Source organism: Falco cherrug, chromosome 1 (assembly GCF_023634085.1).
Source record: "Falco cherrug isolate bFalChe1 chromosome 1, bFalChe1.pri, whole genome shotgun sequence".
Classification (NCBI taxonomy): domain Eukaryota; kingdom Metazoa; phylum Chordata; class Aves; order Falconiformes; family Falconidae; genus Falco; species Falco cherrug.
This window is the reverse complement of record NC_073697.1, coordinates 52,855,497-52,876,207: the sequence shown is the minus strand read 5'-3', so window position 1 is coordinate 52,876,207 and position 20,711 is coordinate 52,855,497. Positions and strand designations below refer to the sequence as shown.

Below are 20,711 nucleotides of genomic sequence, written 5' to 3'. Positions count from 1 at the left end.
CTATAAATTTAGATACTCAGAAAAAAAAGAGGAGACTGGTATAAAAAACCTTTCAATGTAACTACTTATCAGTAGAAGCTTTTGGACCTGATTAATTCTAAAAGAAATTAATACCGAGATACATTTTAGTACAGAGTGATACTCATTTTGAGTATAGTTTACAGAGCTTTCAGAACAGCTAGGGTCTGGTGATTCTAGACAGAGGTTTGCAAAGGACCATAGGAAGTCAAATGTATACGTCCCCCTGAATTTCTCTCCTGTTCCTTGCCTGTCAAGCAGCCATCCTTCCAGAACTGTCCACCTTGTTGCACAGGCAAGGTTGCCTGTAGGATATCAGGTGCAAAACAGGTAAGGATGATTCTTAGACATTGTTTTGGAGTTCATAAAATCTACCTGTAAGGCAGCATAGATCATATCATCATATACTTCTGTGTTATAAAGTATCTTATTATGAAGCATGCTAGGAACACAAGCAATTTTCTTGCCATTGCACATCCTTTGTAATCTCCCCTCTCCTAATGTAGATTTGCAAGCAAGTGGATCTTTGGATCTCTGTTCAGCATGTGAGTAGCTGGGGAAGGAGTTTGATTCATGGAACTATTGGGCAGAGGACTCCTGTGATGTTAGACCAGTAGTGGGGGTTTGGAGCCCTCCTCCCCACCCCAGGGAATGTGGAGAAATCCAGATTAGGTATGAGCCAAGTTTCAGCTATCTGGAGTAAGGTAGTGGAATAATGAAAGCAGGTAGGGAGGGGAATTCACAAAATAGGGCAGTGAATAACTTTGAATCAGCAATCAAGAAAAATCATCTGGATGTTAGCATTATCTGCAGAAATGAGGGAGGAAAAGCCTAAGTATCAGAGGGATCAGAGGAGTTTGTGGGTTATTAAAAAAACCTACTGCTTGTAAGCCATATAATGACAATGCAGTATTTTCCCTTTTAATGACTACAGTAATGCTTTTAAATTATTTGCCTCTTAAGTTAAAGCTGCATATTAATTTCAGAAATGTGCAAGCCTTTCTTCTGACTAAATCCTTTTTCTTTCCCCCAACGGATCAAGGCTATTCATGCAAATACACATTTCACTGTGGATTATATCTTGTTGGAGAAATATAAAACTGTTATTTGTAAAAGGTCTGCTGTATTTAAGGCAGATGACTACATTAGTCTTTATGAAATAGTCTAAAATGTACATGTATGTCAAAGCTTCTAAAATGGAGATGACAACATTAATCTTCCTAATCATTTTAGAGCAATAAAAATCCAGTGGGATAATATAAGTCATTGAGTTCCCACAAAGTTCTGCTCCTGCTTTCTTCCTTCCTTTTCTTCTGTCCTCAGGAGATAACCAGACTATAACTACCAAAATATGAGCAGCCTCGTTCTCTTTCTTGGCAGAGCTGTAAAAGAGCATGTCTTTTAACTGGAAAATAAGAGACTGAACGAGGGAGCAGGACCAAAATGTGTTGTGTAAGTGATGAAAAAAGAGAAGGAGTGAGGTTAGAGCAGGCAGACATCATGTGCAAGCATAAACCACACCACCATGAAGCTACTCTGTGAGCAGAGGAGTAGTGAGGCCTCAGATGAATGATGTCTCCTGAGTTCCATTAACAGGGGTCGACCCGGTTCCCTTCTTTTCCCCTTCTAGCAGTGCGAACAGTGCATTCTGTGGGTGGCTGAGCCAGTGTCTGCCTCATCAGCTGTACAGACACCGTGGCTGACTTGTAGTTGTCTGCTTTCAAATGCAATGCTAACAGCAAGGATCTGCTTATCTTCCTGGAGGTCTGTATCCAACTCACTGGGATCAACAGGAGCTGAGCTGTCTCCCATATTCCTGTCTCACTGCTGAATGTGGGAGAACTAATTTATATGTTGTGAGGGGAGAACAGTAGACTGGACCAACACAATCTGTAAACCTGTTTTGCTCAGGAAGCTGAAAGTCTAGTAATGGGGAGAAGGTGGAGCCATTCCAGCTCCCCGCCCAGGTCCTGTAACTAACATGGTCCTCTTGAGGTAAGAACAGAAGGGAGAAAAATGCCTAGTATTTAACCGATGTGATCCTTCTTTAATAATGCTCACCAGACAGCAGAGGAGAAATGGCTATTTAAATGGTTGAGGAAATGGTCTTTGGAAGGAGATTGTTACTCACTTGCTAGAGAGCACTAGGAATGGAGAGTAACAGGGGTAGAAACAGGAAGAAAAAAACCCTGCTGCTGTAATCAGGCAGTTTACCATCCAAGCTGTAGGACAGTAAGACAGGAATTTGACATGAGTTGTCTATTAGTTCCATGCCAGGTAGACCCCTGGTCTGTGACTGTAGCAGTGATGCAGTATAAATAAAAACAGTTGTTGTTGTTGTAGTAGTAGTAGTGTGATTAAACAGAATATTTTTATGAATAACAACATTGGTTATAAACACTTTCAGTTGGAGAGTTTATGTGTTTCTTTTGGAGAATACTGTTACAAGGAGGAAACTTGCATTTTTGATGCAGCTGCAGGTCGTTGTAAATCAATAATGGAATTCAGCTGGCACCCCAGTTTGCCAGAGAACAGAATATTCTTAATGTCTTAAGGGTCAAATAACTTAGACAAAATGTCACAGCAACATCTGTTGGTGACATACAAAGTCTGCTCATCTAGTGTGTTCAGTCATACATTAAAACTCCCATGGTTATAAAAGTAGCATTACAACAGGTATAATAAGAAGTGTAGATTTAAGAATCAGTCTTAGAAAGATGGATTAGAGTTGATACTTTTCATGTGATAAAAGAGCGAGTCCATTCCTGATTTATAAAAGGAGGTAGGTAATTTTTCACAAAGTTCCTCATGGGGCCTACATGGACAGGAGAGAGATTAAAACCAAAGTTGCAGCAGGAACAAATTACTGCAAATCCAGTGATTTAGATAAAGTTGTAAGGGCTGACAAGGACATCCATGATTTAGTTTTGTTTATCTGTGGGTTTTGTATGTCTCTAAGCATTATAAGCTGTGTTTATTGGAAAGGAAGAGACAGCCATGACTACTGTATTTGCTGGCTTATGGTAGAGGCTCCATCTCAAATGGTTGCTGGCTGCCAAAAGCTGGAGTGTTTGTGGTGTGTCTGTTTAAAACCAAAACTTTTCTTAAATCTCCTGTCTGTTACAAAGGATACTTGGGTCACTGGACCTTTGATACAACTCAGTTTACCAATTGTGTTATTTTAGGGTGGCATGCAGGTATTTTGTTTTACCTGTACATCTTGGGTAGTTTCAAGTGAATCTGAACAGGCCTGTTTTTTATTGATGGTCTGTGAAACCAGACATAAGAGCAGATAAAGATGTAATCCCAAACTGGATGATAACTCACAGAAGATCCGTATGTTGCTTTACTTAGAAGGAAGTGACACATGGGAAAAGCCTAAAACCTTTTGCTTGCAGTTATATTTACTGAATTGGAATAGCAAATTTGAGATTTATTCTCAAACTTTGCTACATGCTAGTAGTTAATATTTTGCTACATTTAAACAGGTATTTAAATGTCTTCTGGCAATGTACATCTAAATTAGTCTCATGGCTATTCAGTACTGTAATAAATTAGTGGTTTATGAAAATAACTGTTTTTTCATTTTGCCAAATATTTTTGTGTTGACATGAAGTTTCTACAGAATTCAATTCAATTCTGCGTATTGAATTCAAAAGCATTGAGACAAACAGCAATGCACTCCATATGTTTACTGTCACTCAGAATACTAGCTAGCATTAACAGGAGATGCCTGACTTGGTCTGTCCAGCGCAGTATTGTGTCTCCCACAGTGGTCAAAGAAGATGCTGTTTAAGCAGAGCGTAGACAAAGCTTTGTGTTAAAGACACTGGGTTTAATATGCTTAATCATCAGTGAAGTGAAGGTGAACATGTCCCTGGGAAACAGATGACAATAATACTCATGCAGCTTATTTTTAAGTTTTTAAAGGCATAAGCCTACACTACTACCTGTGACCATTTCTCTCTTCTGCCTCCTCTTGCCTGGGGCTGTCTCTATCCTGTAAATCACACAATAGCATTTTGATCCTTTAAAATGTCTTCTCGAAGTTCACTAATGCTAATTCAGTCTTTACGATAACAGCTGCTTTCTTTGCACAGTGCTGGAAGTACTACAGTGGAAAAAGAATTAGTAGTTCCCTTTGTAGTTGAGTTCTTGAGTGTCTTCAGTTAATTTAAAGGCCTAACTGGTTTTCAAGGCAGTACTGACTGATTTTGTTCAGACCTTTGAACCGCTTTCAAATGTTTTACCTTCACTTAGAGGAGATGAATAAAAACTGGTAGTGTAAATGGAAGGGTTTCCTAGCTCTTTTCCCCTTGATTGGAACCATCCGCTTTTTTAGCTATTTATAAAGGCAGTGTCCCGACATTTGAAAGCTGAGCATCTAGGACCTTCTGATCCAAGGGAATTAAAAAGAAATCTGGGAAAAGTCTAAAAGTTGCTACAACTGTAACTCCTCAGATGGTTTTAAGCATGAAGTGAAAATAAAACCTCCTTAGAGAGAGAAGCAGCCAGTCACAGAGGGATATGAGTCACTGCAATGGGGAGAGGAATGACTGCTGTACTTCTCAGTGCCAATAATGCAGGGGTTTAAAATGTAAAATGAATAGAATTGAACATCACACATTGAAAGACCTTTGAGTTTTCCAATCTCCCTGCTAATGCAGAATTTATTTCCACATTAATTATGTATAAAATTGTGATTTTTACTGTACTGAAAAAATGTTAATGGAAGAAAATTGAAGATCTGTTGAGCAGCAGGAAAATGTGTTTTTCCAGGAAGACCGAGTGTTGTCTACTCAAAACTATGCATGTATAGCATAGCATTTTCTTAGCATTTCTTGACTTGTTGGTAATTTTAAGTATCTGTCAGAGTTTCCTAGTGACATTCAAATCTCTGGTCCTAGTACCAGGGAGGAAAGAAAAAGAAAGAGTTGTCTGTATTTTTCTTGCTTTGTACTTGGTAATTTTGGTAATTGCATTTTTTACTTCCTTGTTCCTCTAGAAATATAGCAAGCTCCCTTGTGCAGAAAAGACAGATTGCTTTCTTTTTACTTGACTGCACCTATATTTTTGACTTGTGTGCCCTACAGTAATGCCGAGGATTCCAAGGACAGGAAAAATAAAGAAAATTGTGCACTGACCTAATTCACACCGATAAACCAGATGCTTAAAAATCTGAGAAGAGTGTGGTGATAGATGTCTGGTTGTTCTCATCTTTATCTGGATTTTTCTTTATTGGTGCTCTAATAAACACTGAGGGAAGTGTAATTTAAGCATGAGGCATTGACTTTAACATACCATAGACATGCATTATTCTAAGTTTACATTTCTTACTGGTGTCTTTAAATACATCACATTCATTTTAACAAGAGTTTAGAATGTCCTTTAATAATAAATGGGCAGTGGCACAAGAACAAAACTCAGCAGCTTTAATTCTGGGTTCTGAGGTCTGAATTTGTTAACTCATTTCTGATTGTAAGGCCTGTGTGAAAAAATAAATCTCATGCTGTTTCCAAGGGTTTAAAATATTTTGACCTCTCCTCTCCCAGGTGAGAAACTGGATATCAGAGTAAATGAATGTTATTAATTGACTCAATGCCCAGAGGTGGTCAGTGTTCACCCCTTAAAAATATGATCCTTCTTGTTAAGCAGAGTCATGTAGGGCCCATTAAAATGTGATAGAAGTGCTAGCTGCCTCTGAAGATCTTGGCCCAGAGCTGGAGTTCCTCATGCTGCCAGACTGGGAGCTAACAGAGTGTGGAGCGTTGCGCATTTGCCAAAGGGATGGAGAGGGGTTCTCTGGGGGGTCGGAGAAACTGGTTCATTTGTGTGACCTATCCCTCACAACATTGAAATGCCACTACTTGGTCTTTTCACCTACTGGGTGAAGTTAAAATTTTGTAACTTCAAACCATAAATAGAGTCCAGGCGTTTTAACCATGACTAGTCAGTGTCTCTGGCTTTCTTGACCATCCTGTCAAGATGATCCAAAAGAACGTATACTGAATGAAAAATGTGAAGGTCATTTATTTATAAGCAGTACTAAGCAAAGCTGTGGATAAGAGAAAAATTGACTTTTAGGAGAACTAAATCAACTTATTCACTTAATGAAAATAACAATTTTAAGTGACCTGCTGTGTAAAGGATTGTTTTTAGAGTTAGCATCCTACTGGGTTGTAGAGCCTTGCTGCAGGGGTATATGTAATGTAATGGTTTCTCTGCAGTCATTCCAAGATGATGAGCGTTTTAAACATCTCTTAAAAAGCCAGCCCCTGGGGTATGTTCATAAGATTGTGACAAAAGTATCATCAGCATATACAAAATCCATAAAACAGGGTTGGTGGAGATACACCACCTCCAATAGGGGATATCTCTTTGTACTACTTCTTGGAGGAGGTGTGAGATGGAAAGCTTTTATTATTCACAGTGGAAAGATATCTCAGTAAGTCATCAATGTGCAATAATATAATACTAAATGGTCTGTTTTTCTGGGGAGATAAGGTCGTTTGTTTGCTTACATTTGCCAGGTAAGTTCACTCCCATGTCTCCAGTGTTGACAAATAGAAAGTCTTGAACCACGCTGGGTAATTCTTTCTAATATTAGTCATCCTGACAAAGTGAATTCTTGTCTATATGCTAGTAAAAATGAGGTAATGTGAAGAGTAATAGCTATTCCTTTCAAATGTTTGCCTTTTCTTGCTTTACCAGACTTACCTATGGTTTTGCATCTTATTACTTCTCTATCCAATCTATCTCCAGCAACTAAGTCTGCTGTATTGTTGGGCTGCAAAAGTAGCCAAGTCAAATAATGTTCAGAACTGTTTTGCAATTAAACCCTTTTTTTTTTCAGGTTACACAGGGGTTTGACTGCACTGGACCCTAGGTTGTATTAAAATACATATGAAATAATATAAGGAGAGATCTGGTAGGGTGCTAAATAATTTCTACTCTTGTTGCAGTTTCTGAGACCAGTTGCAGGGATGAGTCAGATCATACCCAGAGCAGAATGATATTATTGGCAGAAGAATAATTAATATGTAGCCCATGTATGTGTCCTGTTTGTGTCACACGTTTTCATTTCTGTGAAACAAGTCTGTTGTAAGTGCACACGTAGTGCCAAGTGCCTGGCCTGAAATACGTGTCCTCTCTTTGTAGCATTTCAGACTTTCCTTGGGAAAGATGACGTGTCTCAGGAAGTAGAAGAAGTTTTGGCAGAGTCTCGAGTCCAAAGAAACACCAAGTTAGTGTCAATACTTCAGCTGCTGAGAACCCGTGCCGCGCGATGGCAGATCATTACGGTGGTCGTCACCATGGGCTGCTACCAGCTCTGTGGGCTAAATGCTGTAAGTGTCCTTCTTCAGTTCATGGCATCTCCTGGGTTGCTTCTTTCTTTCTTCTCAATACAAGATTTCTGTTATACCGTTCAGCAACCTCTATGACTTTCATTTTTGGCTGTTTCTTACTTGTAGTGATTTTGTTAGGCCAGCATGTGGGAAGGTCCACGGAGATCTGTATCATTTATTGGGGTTTTTTTTAACAAAAAAAAGAAAAAGGGAGGGAAGCTATGTTGTGTTAACTTGGAAGGAATACATGAAAAGGTAGCGCAGAGCAGCAAAGAGTGTGCAGCTTCTGCTTCTGATACTCCGATTCTTTGTTTCTGGTCAGTTAAGATCTGGTCTGCTATGCCCCTTGCTTGTTCATGTTTGTTAGGTAAACTTGGTCTTTTAAGAAGACGTTTCTGCTTAAATCAAATGGATTAATTCAGTTCTGTACTTGTAGAAGTCAGTAAAAGTTCCTGCAAGTGATTTTAAGAGGTTGCACTGGATGTTTGATTTTTGCTGTTCTTTTATACAATTTGAGGCGTAAGCTGTGTTTTCAATATGCCTTTCTCAGAAAGTGGAGCAAAAGAGGAAAAAAGACGCAGAACAGTTAATAGTGGGAAGTCCTGTTGACTATTAATATGTCTGAGGCTAATGGATATCAAAGTCATCATTTCCATCTGTCTGAACCTATTGCATCAGCTAGAAGAGGGTCACAGGGCAATTTAGGTTGGAAGAGATCTTTGGAGGTCATCTGGTCCAAACTCCTGCTCAGAGGAGGACTGACTTCAGGGTTGGCTCAGGCTACTGAGGGCTTTGTGCCGTTGAGTTTTAAACATGTCCAAGGGTAAAGAGTCCACAGCCTCCCTGGGCAACCAGTGCCAGGTGTTTTCACCACTGTGGAAAGATTTTTCTTTATATCCAGTCAGAATTTTCTTTGCTGCAGCTTGTGACATCTGGCTTAGGTGCTTTATATTGCACAGCACGAATGTTCTCATGAAGCACCTCAAAGCAAAACGGGTTTTCATCATGGTTCAAAGGTGTACAATGCTTATGTATATGAAAGGCAGTATTATCACTGCTGAAAGGACCTCTCACTCTGGCTTTGTGCTTTATAGCATGCTTCACCTAGTTTTTTCTTCCCAAGGGCTAATCAGTGATAATAAATGTAAATGCTTGTGATACCTAAACCAACTAGTTCAGGCTTATCTCAGGTATCGCTATAACTTTAAAACTCCCAATACAAAGTAGTTCATTCAAGACCATTTGAAAGATTAATGCAATTAGAACTCTGGTATCAAAAAGTTTTTGACAAAATCCTAGGAAGGAAAGATTTGTATAGGATTTGTATAGGTGGTGTTTTCTAATTGTAGAATTTCAGTGCTAATGACAGGCTATTTTGTTCCTTATTGTGGATACTTATTTTAAGAAAAGAAATGAAATTTTCTTGTCATCCAATCTTTCTAAGATTTACCAATGCATAAGTGAAATAAAATGACACTTAGACGGTTCAAATAATAAAGCACATTGCTTAACAATAAAAACAAAAAATGGCACAGCTAAATTTTCAGGGGAAATAGAAGTTTAATGGAGGAGACTTCATAGATGACAGAAATTGTCCAGTATTCCATGGCAGAAAAAAGCCACACTCTCATAGCTTAAATGGAGGCAGAGGAGGACAGTGAGACATGACCAGTCCAGAATGGATGCCAGAGTTCTTGTACAGTGTTATTGTGTGCCCACTTTCTGAAAATATGCCTCAGAAGAACTTTGTCAGGAAACCTGTGTATCGAGTTGATTGTTTCAAGCCTTACCTTTTTTTTTATTGTTTGTTACTCCTCCCATGCAGTGCCAATAAACATGAAGAAAATATATTCACACAAAATTTGCATTCTGAAATTGATTATTTAAATAGTTAATAATAATAGTTAATTGTAAAAATAATCAAATTATAAGAGAGGTGAAGAGAAATAGCTGGACCACTTGAGTAAGAGACCAGGTTTCAATTCTTTGTCTCTTTTGCATGGCTCTCCTGGCTGATACTGTTCAAGTCACCTGAAGCTGAGAGATTAGTGGACAGGTACAAGTGTGACAGATACTGCTGAACCTGGGTCTTGGTCTGCCTGATTGCATCTGAACTAACCTGCTGGGTGTGAGCCAGCATCAGCAAGGTTTAACTGGCTGTGAACGCTTCCTTCTAACTCATAGCTCCCACCAATTGCTTTGTCTGTAGTGCTCTATTAGTCAGTCTGGTCTTTTCCACAGCTACCATCTGCGCTGGGCATATGGGAAAGTTGGACTTCTTGCAGGCAAGAGTCTCAGGTCACTCTCTGGGGAAATTACCAACTGGCAGACTTCTGTAATCATCCTGCTGGTATCTGAGAAAACTTGCTTCCTTTTAAGGCTTTTACTTTGCAATAAAAATTCTTTTTGCTTAAAAACAGTACATTTGTTGGTTTCCACATGGAACATAAATGATGGTGAAGCCCTGATCGTATTAGTGTATTCAATTATAACAAAATGCCAGGCAGTCTGACCTAAATTTACATAAATAAATTAATCTGTATTAGTCTCTTTTCATCTGATAAAATTCATGATACATATCATCCATAATAAATTTATTAATCTTGCACTATTGTATCTCAGTTAGAAGACACAAAACTACAGTGAAATTCTCTTTGGTGATCTTTATCCTTTTTCATATCAAGAAATGTACTATACTGCGTATCACTTTAAGGAAATAATTCCCAAAGTGGGATCCCTGGGCATCTGTTGCATCTGTCCTTAAAGCAGAGGGCAAGAAACCATGCTGGGGTCAGGTGTCTGTACAGCAATGCATGTTTTAAGTATGCAAATAATCTGCCATGGCACACTTGGTATGGAGAAGACTGGGCATTGGGTAGTGTAGGAAGGGGAGAGTATACAGTGTGCAACACCGTATATGTCTGTGTTGTTGCCCATCTTTTTTGTTTGTTGCTTTCTTTTCCTGCTGAATAGTTGAATTGCTTAGGAAGAAATGTATGTAGGGAGCTGGATGAAAAATAAAAGGAATAGAAATCTGAGTGAATGCTAGAGGTATCAATGGTGTGAGAAAGTTTGGGAATACCACTGATAACATATACCACATGCCACTTTAAACTAAGAGATTATAGCTTATGATAAGCAAAGAAAGCACATTTCATACAGATAATGGCAATCTACAGACAAGAATGCTAAATTGTTCCCTCCAGACTCACAGAGATCGTACTACAGAGATGCAGCTGTTCCTTAATGACAGCTGTTTAACTGACCAAAGTGGCAAAGTTTTACTTCAGCCTATGAAGCAGCAGCAACCGACCATAGGTGCAGGAAATTAGATGTCCCAGTGTTGATTTGGACTCGACAGCAGTTGTTTCTGGGTTTTTGGACCTTCTGCCCTATTTTCCACAGCTCCTTCATTCCAAAACTTTTAGCCCAATCATTAGCAAATTTTGTTAGCTAATGAAATCACTAGCTAAACAAAAAAAAACATGTCAGAAAAACAACTGGTGAAAGTAAAACAGTCATCATTAGCCTAGGAAATTTGTCCCAGTAATATTCTAGAGCAATGTCTTTCGCTGTTTAATGATACACAGGTTGAAAAACATTCACTTTTATTGTTTTGAAATGTGTACTTCTTGTTAATTTTTACACTAATTTATTTTTGTGCTGCTACAGAGACTAATAAGTCACTACATGCTGTCTTTGCTCTGCCAGTTTTTTAATCCATCTGTATTACTACCCCTCTTCCCATCAATGGCTAGTCATGCTCTTCTGTAAAACCACTTGCAAAATGTCTTGTGTTCTAGTTGTCATGCTTTTGCAAATTGCATTCAGGAGTTGTCTCTTTGCCCTCTTCTCTTTCAAGGGCTGTATACTTGCAATATTGCTATCCTTCTCAGAAACTCTGCCTGCTATGCAAAACTGATACCAGGAACAAAATGCCTAAACTACAGGGTCTCTGACTTTTATTGCATGAAGTTTTCAATCTTGTAACTTGCCGTATGGAGAAAAAATTTACTTTTATCACAGTTTTGTCTTACTTTGTTTTCCTTATGTACTGACTAGGTATATGGGATGTCAATAGTTTGTCAGAGTACTGGGTCCAAAAAAAATTATTAGTGAGCATAAACACCGCAGAGGGAATTGGGAGCTGATCCTTGGTTTTGCTTTAGTCTGTGCTCTGTATCAGCAGGCCAATGAAGTGCACAGTTAGCACCAGTGCATGCTACATGAAGGCAGATTACTTCATATGGAGGTTTGCTGCTGTCACTTATTGTCACTGCATCTGGTGAGAAATGATGTGCCATCAGTAGGCATAGAAGTCTACAGTCAGATTCTCTTTATCTGTAAGGTGATCTGGTGACTTTAGTCCTTGGTATTTTATTTTACTTTTTTTTTAAATGTAAGGTGAGTTGGATTTTCTTCTTTGGTCTGGGAGAAGCAGCTTTGCTGAAGGGCCAGTTGAGAATATAGAATTACTTTTTTTTTTTTTTTTTTTTTTTTTTTGCAAAGCTCCTGAATTAGTATCTTGAACAGATGTAGCATATGTATAATATGCTGATAGGCAACGGGGTTTTCCTCATGTGATCAAAACACTTCCATTCATCAGACAAGCGTTTTCTTAGCAGTGCTTGCCCTGTTAGGGCTTGTCACACGGACAGCATATGGTAAAATATATTGCTGCTACTTTTATGTTTAGTGTCACCATTAACTCTGGCTTTCAGGGTTTTTTTAATTTTATTTATTTTTATTTTATTTTATTTTATTCTGATAATCTGTTGTTTCAATGGTTTTTCATATTCTCTGGTAAATATGTTATCTTTTTGTTCTCCAAGGCAGTCTCTTCTTGTTGCACGCTTTTGGCCACCAAAATCTTTGGCTAGTTCTTTGCTGTCACCTTGAGTCCAACTGAAATATTATATGGTTTTCAGATTTTATTTGTGATGTGAATGGGGCTCTGATACTTACCAGATTTCTTATTTTGGAGTATTACCACCATATATTCTCATCTGTATATTGTCACCACTGGGTATGGTTTTATTGACCAAACATGAATGGCTTCCTCTAAGCTAGTAACCCTATGCCCCTGTGTTGCTGTGTCAGCTCCTATCTATCTAGCCTATGATTCATTTCATCCTAAAAGCAGCTTTTTACTTTTCACCGAGCAACTCTCACTCTAAAAGTGTCTTTTCTTTGTGTTGATAATGGTGATTATTTCTGGGGACCTACAGCCTGTCAGCCTGACGTCGGTGCTGAGAAATGTCATGGAGCAGACCAGCCTGAGTGCCATCACACAGCACATGCAAGCCAACCAGGGGATCAGATCCAGCCAGTGTGAGTTTATGAAAGGCAGGTCCTGTTTGACAAATGTGATCTCCAATGGCAAGAAGACCCACTTAGTGGATGAGGAAAGGGTTGTGGATGTTGTCTACCTGGGCTTTAGTAAAGCCTTTGACACAGCATTGTCTCCCATCGCATTGTCCTGGAGAAACTGGCTGCTCATGGCTTGGATGGGTGGACTCTTTGCTGGGTCAAAAGCTGGCTGGATGGCCAGGCCTGGAGTGAATGGAGTTACATCCACTTGGTGGCTGGTCACAGATGTTGTTCCCCAGGGCTCAGTACTGGGGCCAGTTCTCTTTAATATCTTCATCAATGATCTGGACGAGAGGGTCGAGTGCACCCTCACTAAGCTTGCAGACACCACCAAGTTGAGTGGGAGTGCTGATCTGCTTGAGGGCAGGAGGCTCTCTAGAGGGACCTGGACAGAATGGAGCAATGGCCCGATGCCAAGTGTGTGCGCTTCAGCAAGGCTCAGTGCCGGGGCCTGCGCTGGGGTCACACCAACCCCACGCAGCGCTGCAGGCTGGGGGCAGAGCGGCTGCCAAGCTGCCCAGCAGAAAAGGGCCTGGGGCAGAAAACGGCCATCTGCATACGAGCCGGCAGCGTGCCCAGGTGGCCAGGAAGGCCAAGGGCATCCTGGCTTGTATCCAAAACCGTGTGCCCAGCAGGACCAGGGCAGCGACCATCTCCCTGTACTTGGCACTGGTGAGGCTGCGCCTCGACTACGGTGTTCACCTGTGGGCCCCTCAGGACGAGGAAGACACAGAGGTGCTGGAGCGTGTCCAGGGGAGGGCAACGGAGCTGCTGATGGGTCCGGAGCACAATTCTTACGAGAAGCGGCTGAGGGGACTTGGGGTTGTTTAGCCTGGAGAGGAGGAGGCTTGTGGGGGTATCTTACTGCTCTCCACAACTACCTGACAGGAGGTTGTAGCAAGGTGAGTGTCGGTCTGTTCTCTCAAGCAACAAGCAACAGGATGAGAGGAAATGGCCTCAGGTTGCACAGGGGGAGGTTTAGATTGGAAATTAGGAAAATTTTCTTCACTGAAAGGGTTGTCAAGCATTGGAACATGCTGCCCAGGGAGGTGGTGGAGTCACCATCCCTGGAAGTGTTTAAAAAACATGTAGATGAGGTGCTCAGGGACATGGTTTAGTGGTGGACTTGGCAGTCCTGGGTTAACAGTTGGACTTGATGATCTCAAAAGTCTTTTTCAACATAAATGATTCTATGATTAGGGTGATGTCTTGACTGCAGTGAGGTTAAGGTGAGAAATCTCACACCTTCTGACCAAAATCGAACCGTTTTTGCATTGCCTCTCACCATCTCTTTCCTGTTCTCTCTTCTGTTGTTACATGCCATCAAAGTATTCTGTAAAGCCACTCAAACCTGCTTTTTAAGCAGTGTGGCTCAGCCATACCAAACCTATTTGTATCCTCCTGTTCAAGCTTAAAGTGCATTTCTTTGATTTACACCTAAAGTGAATTAAGCTAAATTGAGTTAATGCTACTTGTAATTCTGCCTGGATCTGCAAGCAGAAGTACAGCAGTGTTGTGACTAATACACCTGAAGTTTGCACCTTCCCTTCATTTGTTGCCCTGACCAACCCTTGGTCTTTTGGGAGTGCTCAGTGTTTTAACAAGCCTGTTCTCTGGCAGATCAAACGCTTGAAGTGAATACTGATATGTGGTAGTTCAAAACATAATGATTAATAACTCATTTTCTTCTCTCTGGTACAGATCTGGTACTACACAAACAGCATCTTTAGTGAAGCTGGAATCAATCATGAAACAATCCCCTATGTTACTCTAAGTACTGGTGCTGTTGAGACTGTGGCTGCTGTTCTTTCTGTAAGTGTGGTTATAAAAATCCATTAACATGCTTGCTATTTAAATTTGTGATTTTGTTTCCTTATACAGGTTAAAATATAAACAGAATAGTATATTGACAGTTGTGTGTAATGGTTGATAAAACAATTGAAAATATTATTTCTAGGTTTAATCGTAAACCCAGTTTCATGGCTTGGGATTTTTTTTTTTTTTTTTGGAAGACGATCTTTAGTTTTAGTTGCATAAAAGGAGCATAAAAAGTTGACATATCCTAGGGCGCTTTGTATGAATGTAGTGGAAGAAGGCAGGAACAGTAAGACCTGAACTATATTAAGTGATAACTCATTAATTATTTCACCTGGTAGAATAACTTTACTTGGTAGAAGTTTATTCACATCTTGATCTTCATGTGCCTGCTGGAAAGCGGGCAGTGTTGTTGGAGAAGGCTCAGGCATAGTACAGCTAGGTGTGTTCAGTGTGGATTGCAAAAACAGCCATATGTCTTACTGGGCATGTTCTAATGACATGTTTTTTATAGCAGTTTACAGGCAGTGAGGAAAATTCTTCAGCCGTTTCAAAATATGGGAGTAAAAGTTTGTAGCCTGCCTTGGTGGAAGCATAGCCAGCATGCTAGAACAACGTTTTCCCATGTTATGTAAAATTCTGCTGTCTCATTCAACAAGGGCAAGCAGGCATCCTTTCATAATATGTGAGCTCCTTGGTAGGTTGTGTACCTTTGCTATGTACTGAAAGTAAAGGAAGATGTTAATAGAAAACATTATCCACACAAACTTTTTTCTTTCCTATTTCAGAATGGAAAATTTGACTAGGAAAAAAAATGAGCAAACTAAACCTGAAAGTTTTAGTAGGTGAATACAGGATTGATTGCTAACAGAAAGACATTTCTGTTTGCATGGCAATAAATAAGAAACAATGGGAGGGGTCTTTGGAATGGAAAGTTGCAAACAAGCTAATATTCTTTTCTTTCTTTGTTACAATTTTTCCTTGTCTTCATATATTCTATACCAAGTGTATTTGCACAATACTGGACACACTAGACAAGCATTTTTAAATGTCAGAAGAATGAGTTCAGCAAAAAAATCCTTTCCAGTGGCAGAGCAACTGCTTACGACCTATAAAATGTTAAACTAAATCCAGCTATCGAGTATATTTTCTTATACATAAGGACTGTAAGGTCACAAAGATCTTCTTCTGATCTTTGTGAATGTACAAATCTATTTATGGGCAAACCATCTTTTTTTTTAATTAAAGGGACATTCTTCTCAATATGTGGAAATAGTGAAGTATGAAAGTCCCTGCCTCTTACAGTTTTTTCTTTCTGATACTGCAAAAATGCTTCTTTGTTTAAGACATATGTAAAAATAATAACGATAATCCTGCCAGTGATTTAAGTGAAGAATGCACCTCATTTTTACGGAAATGGATGAAAATTCATGGAAGTGATTCCATGATATTAAAGCTGTTCTATTAATAGAGTCTGACATCTTTTCAGTTCCTTCTTTGCTATCAGTTTCTTGGGCTTATTCAGAGCATACTGTTCACACATAATGAGGTGGATGTGTCTGCCTGGGTTCCTGGTATGTGTAGTAACTTTTTTTGTGCCTTAAGAGGAGTGTTTTTAATAATTTTTCTGTTTATGCTACTCGGTCTGAAAATGCTGATACATTGACATTTCTGCTCCCTTCAAATTTGCACTTTCAGTTCAAGAGAAAAGTTGCTTTGTAGCCTTAATTTTATTTCAGTAATCTTCATAAATGTTTCATTGCTGCTGTTTAAAAGAACAACATGAATTTCGTTTTTCAAATGACAGTTTTGCAGCTTTTCATTTCTACAAGCAGTTTCCTCTAAATTTTTTTCATGTCTAGAACTAAGGGTGGATATTTCCTCCCACTCCCAACCTCTCAGCTGCTCTTTTTCCTTTTTTTTTATTTAAAAAAAAAAAGATCTATTTGACAGCATTAAATATTAAGTCAGGTGCATATGTCTTACATGCTATCCAGAGGGAAGAAGGGAAGAGGCAGGAGAAAGCAAGGGGAGACCTTAATTTTCCTGATATTTTTTTATATGTTGTGCTTGCTAGCAGAAACCAGGTTTTACTAACAATAATTTCCAGGATTTCAATAGATACTCCTATCAGTAACAGAGGCAGATTTTTTGTTCTCGTAAATGAAATAGCTATTGGAGAAGTCCACAATGAAATCATGTACCATGTCTTATCATTATGCATGTGTTAGGTGGTCATGAGACTCTGAGCCTCAGTAAGAATACTTAGGTATTGATGAACTCCATTGATGAGCCCTATATGAATGCCGAAGGAGAAGACTGAAATAAATTTCAGAGAGAAGCAAAACAATATTTAGGAGAAAATATCATTCAAACTGTGAAAAAAATTGAATTTTGAAAGTCTCCCTTTATGTTTCCTGGGAGCATAATAGTAAAAATGTTGATGTGGTCCCTGAGAAAAGGTGAATAGCATCACATCCTTCTTACAGCCTTTTATTGCCTCAGATCAATTTGTATGCCTGCTAGCAGCATGCTTTGCCTACAGCTTCATCCCTCTTCCTCTCAAGCAAAAGCCACATAAACAAGACATTGAAAAATTAAACAAATGCATCATCTTTTCCTTTCATTCATACAATTTGGCCATAACTCCTGCTTACACCATCACTTCCTAGATTACTTAATGAAATACCTGTATTGTAGCATTGTGTACTTGGTGCCCTGGCTTCTCTCTGGGAAGAATGCTGTAAATTTTCTGTGTGTTTTTTTGGTTAATTGTAGACTTCTCCACCCATTGTGCTGAACACAGATTCAGCTTAGAGGATTGACTGGACAAGCTAATTTCAGTTTGCTTCTGATAAAGTTTGATATACTCTGGAATGAAATACTAAATAGATTTCCTTCTCATACGTGTATTGCAGCAGTAAATTATCTAACCCGATGCCATGCTTTTAATCAGGATGAATATACCTAAATAATTCCCTGGCAAATATGTGTTTATTACAAGTCTGTTCTATAAATTCTGCAGTAAGGGGACTCCACAAACTTAGTTTTCTTTAAGATTGGCTACTGTGGCTTCTTCATAATTTTTAGTAATTGACGTTAATTTAATTTAATTGTTGTCTTGCTCAGTGGACAGAAAGAACAATGTTGCCAGTGCCTGCCTTTGACAAGGCAACAGGCTGAACGGAAAGGGAGAAGTAAATGTGTGAAAAGATTCCTCCCCCCCTCCATGACACCAGCATAGAATAAAAGGGGATGTTATTCAAATTAAGCGTCCCACATCCAATTTTGCCATCTGTGGCACCACATTTGGTCTTTATATAATGTTCACAGAAACAGACTAACTATGACTATATTGAGAAGATTATGCCATAAAGCATATCCCATAAGGTGATGCATCAAGGTGTTACTAATGTGTGTTCCAGAGCCTGTGACAAAGCAAAACAAGGGATTCATTCACCCCTTCCCACTGGCAGGCAGGTTCAGCCACCCCCAGGAGAGCAGGGCTGCAGCACAGGTAACGGTTACTTGGGAAGACAGATGCCATAATGCTGAATGCCCCCCCTTCCTTCTTCCCCCAGTTTATATGCTCAGCATGATGCCATATGGTATGGAATATCCCTTTGGCTAGTTTGTCACCTGTCCTGACTGTGTCCCATCCCAGTTTCCCATGCCCCTCCAGCCCTCTCGCTGGCAGGTCCTGAAAAACTGAAGAGGCCTTGACTTAGCAACAACCAGAAAGAAACATCAGTGTGCCATCAACATGGTTCTCACACCAAATCCAAAAGGCAGCACTGCACCAGCTACTAAGAAGAAAATTAATTCTATCTCAGCTAAAACCAGGATAGTTTTATAACATGAATCTGACACAAGACAAAACTTAATGCTTTTAACAAATAAATCATCAACAGAAGGAGCTTTGCTTAAAAATATCTACAATTTACTGAAGGGACATAATAGGAATAAGGTAATGGATTTTGTTATGCTGCCTTAAGGGCTGTTCCCAGGCACTGATGAGGCAAAAGCAGCTGGCTAAAACGAATCCCTGCATGGGCTACATTTTGGTCATGCTCATCCAGCAGGCATTGAGTATGAGACCCTCTTTAGTGAATGGAAAATTTCACTGCCAAGTGAAGCTGCTTGAGGATGCTTTACTGCAAAATACTTCAGACTGTGCATAGAAACTTAGCAATCAATTCCACCTTTTGCTGATAGTAATCCCTAGCCTGTTACCTGCAGAAGATGTGTAGGAACTTACCCTGTCATGGCATTAACACAGGTAAAGACAAACTGATGTGAGAGTGAGGGTAGGCAAAGATTTGTTTAGAGCTTGTACTTATGTGGTCAAACTTGGTGCTATGCCTCTAAATTCCAGTATAGGTACTTAAATTAAATAACCTATTTCTTTGTTTTACAACTGTAAAATTAATACAGTAGACAAGTAGATATACATAAAAATATGAATAAAAAATATTTATAACTCTGTCTCCTGTTCCTCTCCTTTTCCTGCATACAAAATAATACACATTGTGTCATAAATAGACCTGACAGTGATATAAATGTGATTATCCATTTTAAGCCTGCTGCATAAAATGGAAATAACACGGAGTTAGCTTGCTGTATTAAGTCTGAATCTCAACATACTGTCTTACTCAGGCCTGTATCCAAAAAACATGGGAAAAAAAGTGTGGCTACTCTTGACATTAACATATAGATCAAACCTCTTTACAGAGCTGAGACATCAAGAAAATCTAACAGGGTTTTCTTAGTATAATTTAGAACCAGGAAATAAGAAGAGAACAGTATTTAGTGACCTGTTTGGATTGTAGAACTCGTTTACACATTAATTTTATTCAGAGAAGCTTTTCTGATCTTTATTAATGTGCTCTGCTTTCATTATGTCAGCTCCAGTATCTGCGTCTGACTCAAGTGAAAAGTTGACATTTGCTTTTTTAACTTCATTCGTGTTTTCTGCCAGATAAAAGTAAGTTGTGTGAACTGTTAACTTAGTTTGCATATCAGTTGCCTTATTATCACCAAACGTTTCTGTGTAAAGGGAATTTTGGTTGCAATATTTTTTTACACGTTTTCAGTAATTTTAGCTGTGTTAATTACCATGACTGTGGGTACAGGCTTCTACAAATGCATGTTTATAATCACACATAAACAAGTACCAGCCTACACAATTTGGCAAATAACTCAGTGTGCTATCACAGAAAACAGTTGTAAGATTCTTTTTTTGACTGTACTTGAGCATATACTGAATTTCTTGTTATTTCATTTACTCTACCATATAGTATATTTTGACGACTTACAGGTCTTCAGTAGGTAGCAGTTACCAGCACATAGCAGTGGAGCATTTAGAACTATAAATACTTGGAAACTGGTGAATCATCTTCCATTTCTTATTAGTCATAAGCATCTTAGTGGGTTTTGCAAGTTAACAAGTTCTGTATTTGTATAATCGTAACTAAAAATTAATTAGTTGTCCATTTATAACCTGAAACCCAGCATTTTTTTCACCAGGAAAGCTTGCTGTTATAGCAGACATGTTAGAACTTTCTTTTCAAGTATTTGCTGAAACTTCAGAGTTTACCTGAGCTTTTTTTTCCATGAAGAAAAGGGGAACAAATAATTCAGCAGAGAAATTTGAGGTACCGTTGTGTTGTCATAGATTTTCTTAAGAAATCCTCAAAAATAAATTTTAGTTAGAAATACTGTAGACCTGAACAGCTTGATGGACTGGCTGTTGAAGCGTCTGTGTGCTTAAACAATTCAAAAAACCTTTTTGGCCTTTGTGAAAGATAGTGCCGCCTGAGATGCTTTTCTGTTGTGGACAGCCTCCCAGTTGAACAGCTTTGATTAGCCAGTGGGCCTGGGCCCTGGGCCCTGGGTTGCTTCTGTATTGCCTCGTGACCAGCAAGGCCACAGACCCATGTCTTTCCAAACGCACACACTGCCTTTCACGAGACTCGCAGACCGCAGGTGTGGAGCGTGGTTTTGGTTGTTGTGCTTGGCTTTTCATGAGCTTTATTCTGTGTAGTATCCCATTTCAGCAGAGGCTGCTGTGCCTCATTTGAATCTCTGCCATAAGCAGATGTCTTTTGTTGGGTTGGAACTGGTGATGCAAAAGGTAGGTCACGCATTTGAACAAAATAGAGG

General features: G+C 39.2%; 1 protein-coding gene across 2 annotated transcripts in view; it reads left to right on the top strand.

Annotated features, from left to right (window-relative positions):
- SLC2A9 (solute carrier family 2 member 9) overlaps nt 1-20,711 on the top strand; it is a 105,529-nt gene that overhangs the window by 38,918 nt on the left and 45,900 nt on the right. For both annotated transcript variants that reach the window (XM_027814047.2, XM_055724019.1), the window contains 2 exons: nt 7,177-7,364; nt 14,436-14,546. In XM_027814047.2, coding sequence (XP_027669848.1) covers nt 7,177-7,364; nt 14,436-14,546 — 299 coding nt within the window. The remainder of the gene's footprint in view (nt 1-7,176; nt 7,365-14,435; nt 14,547-20,711) is intronic.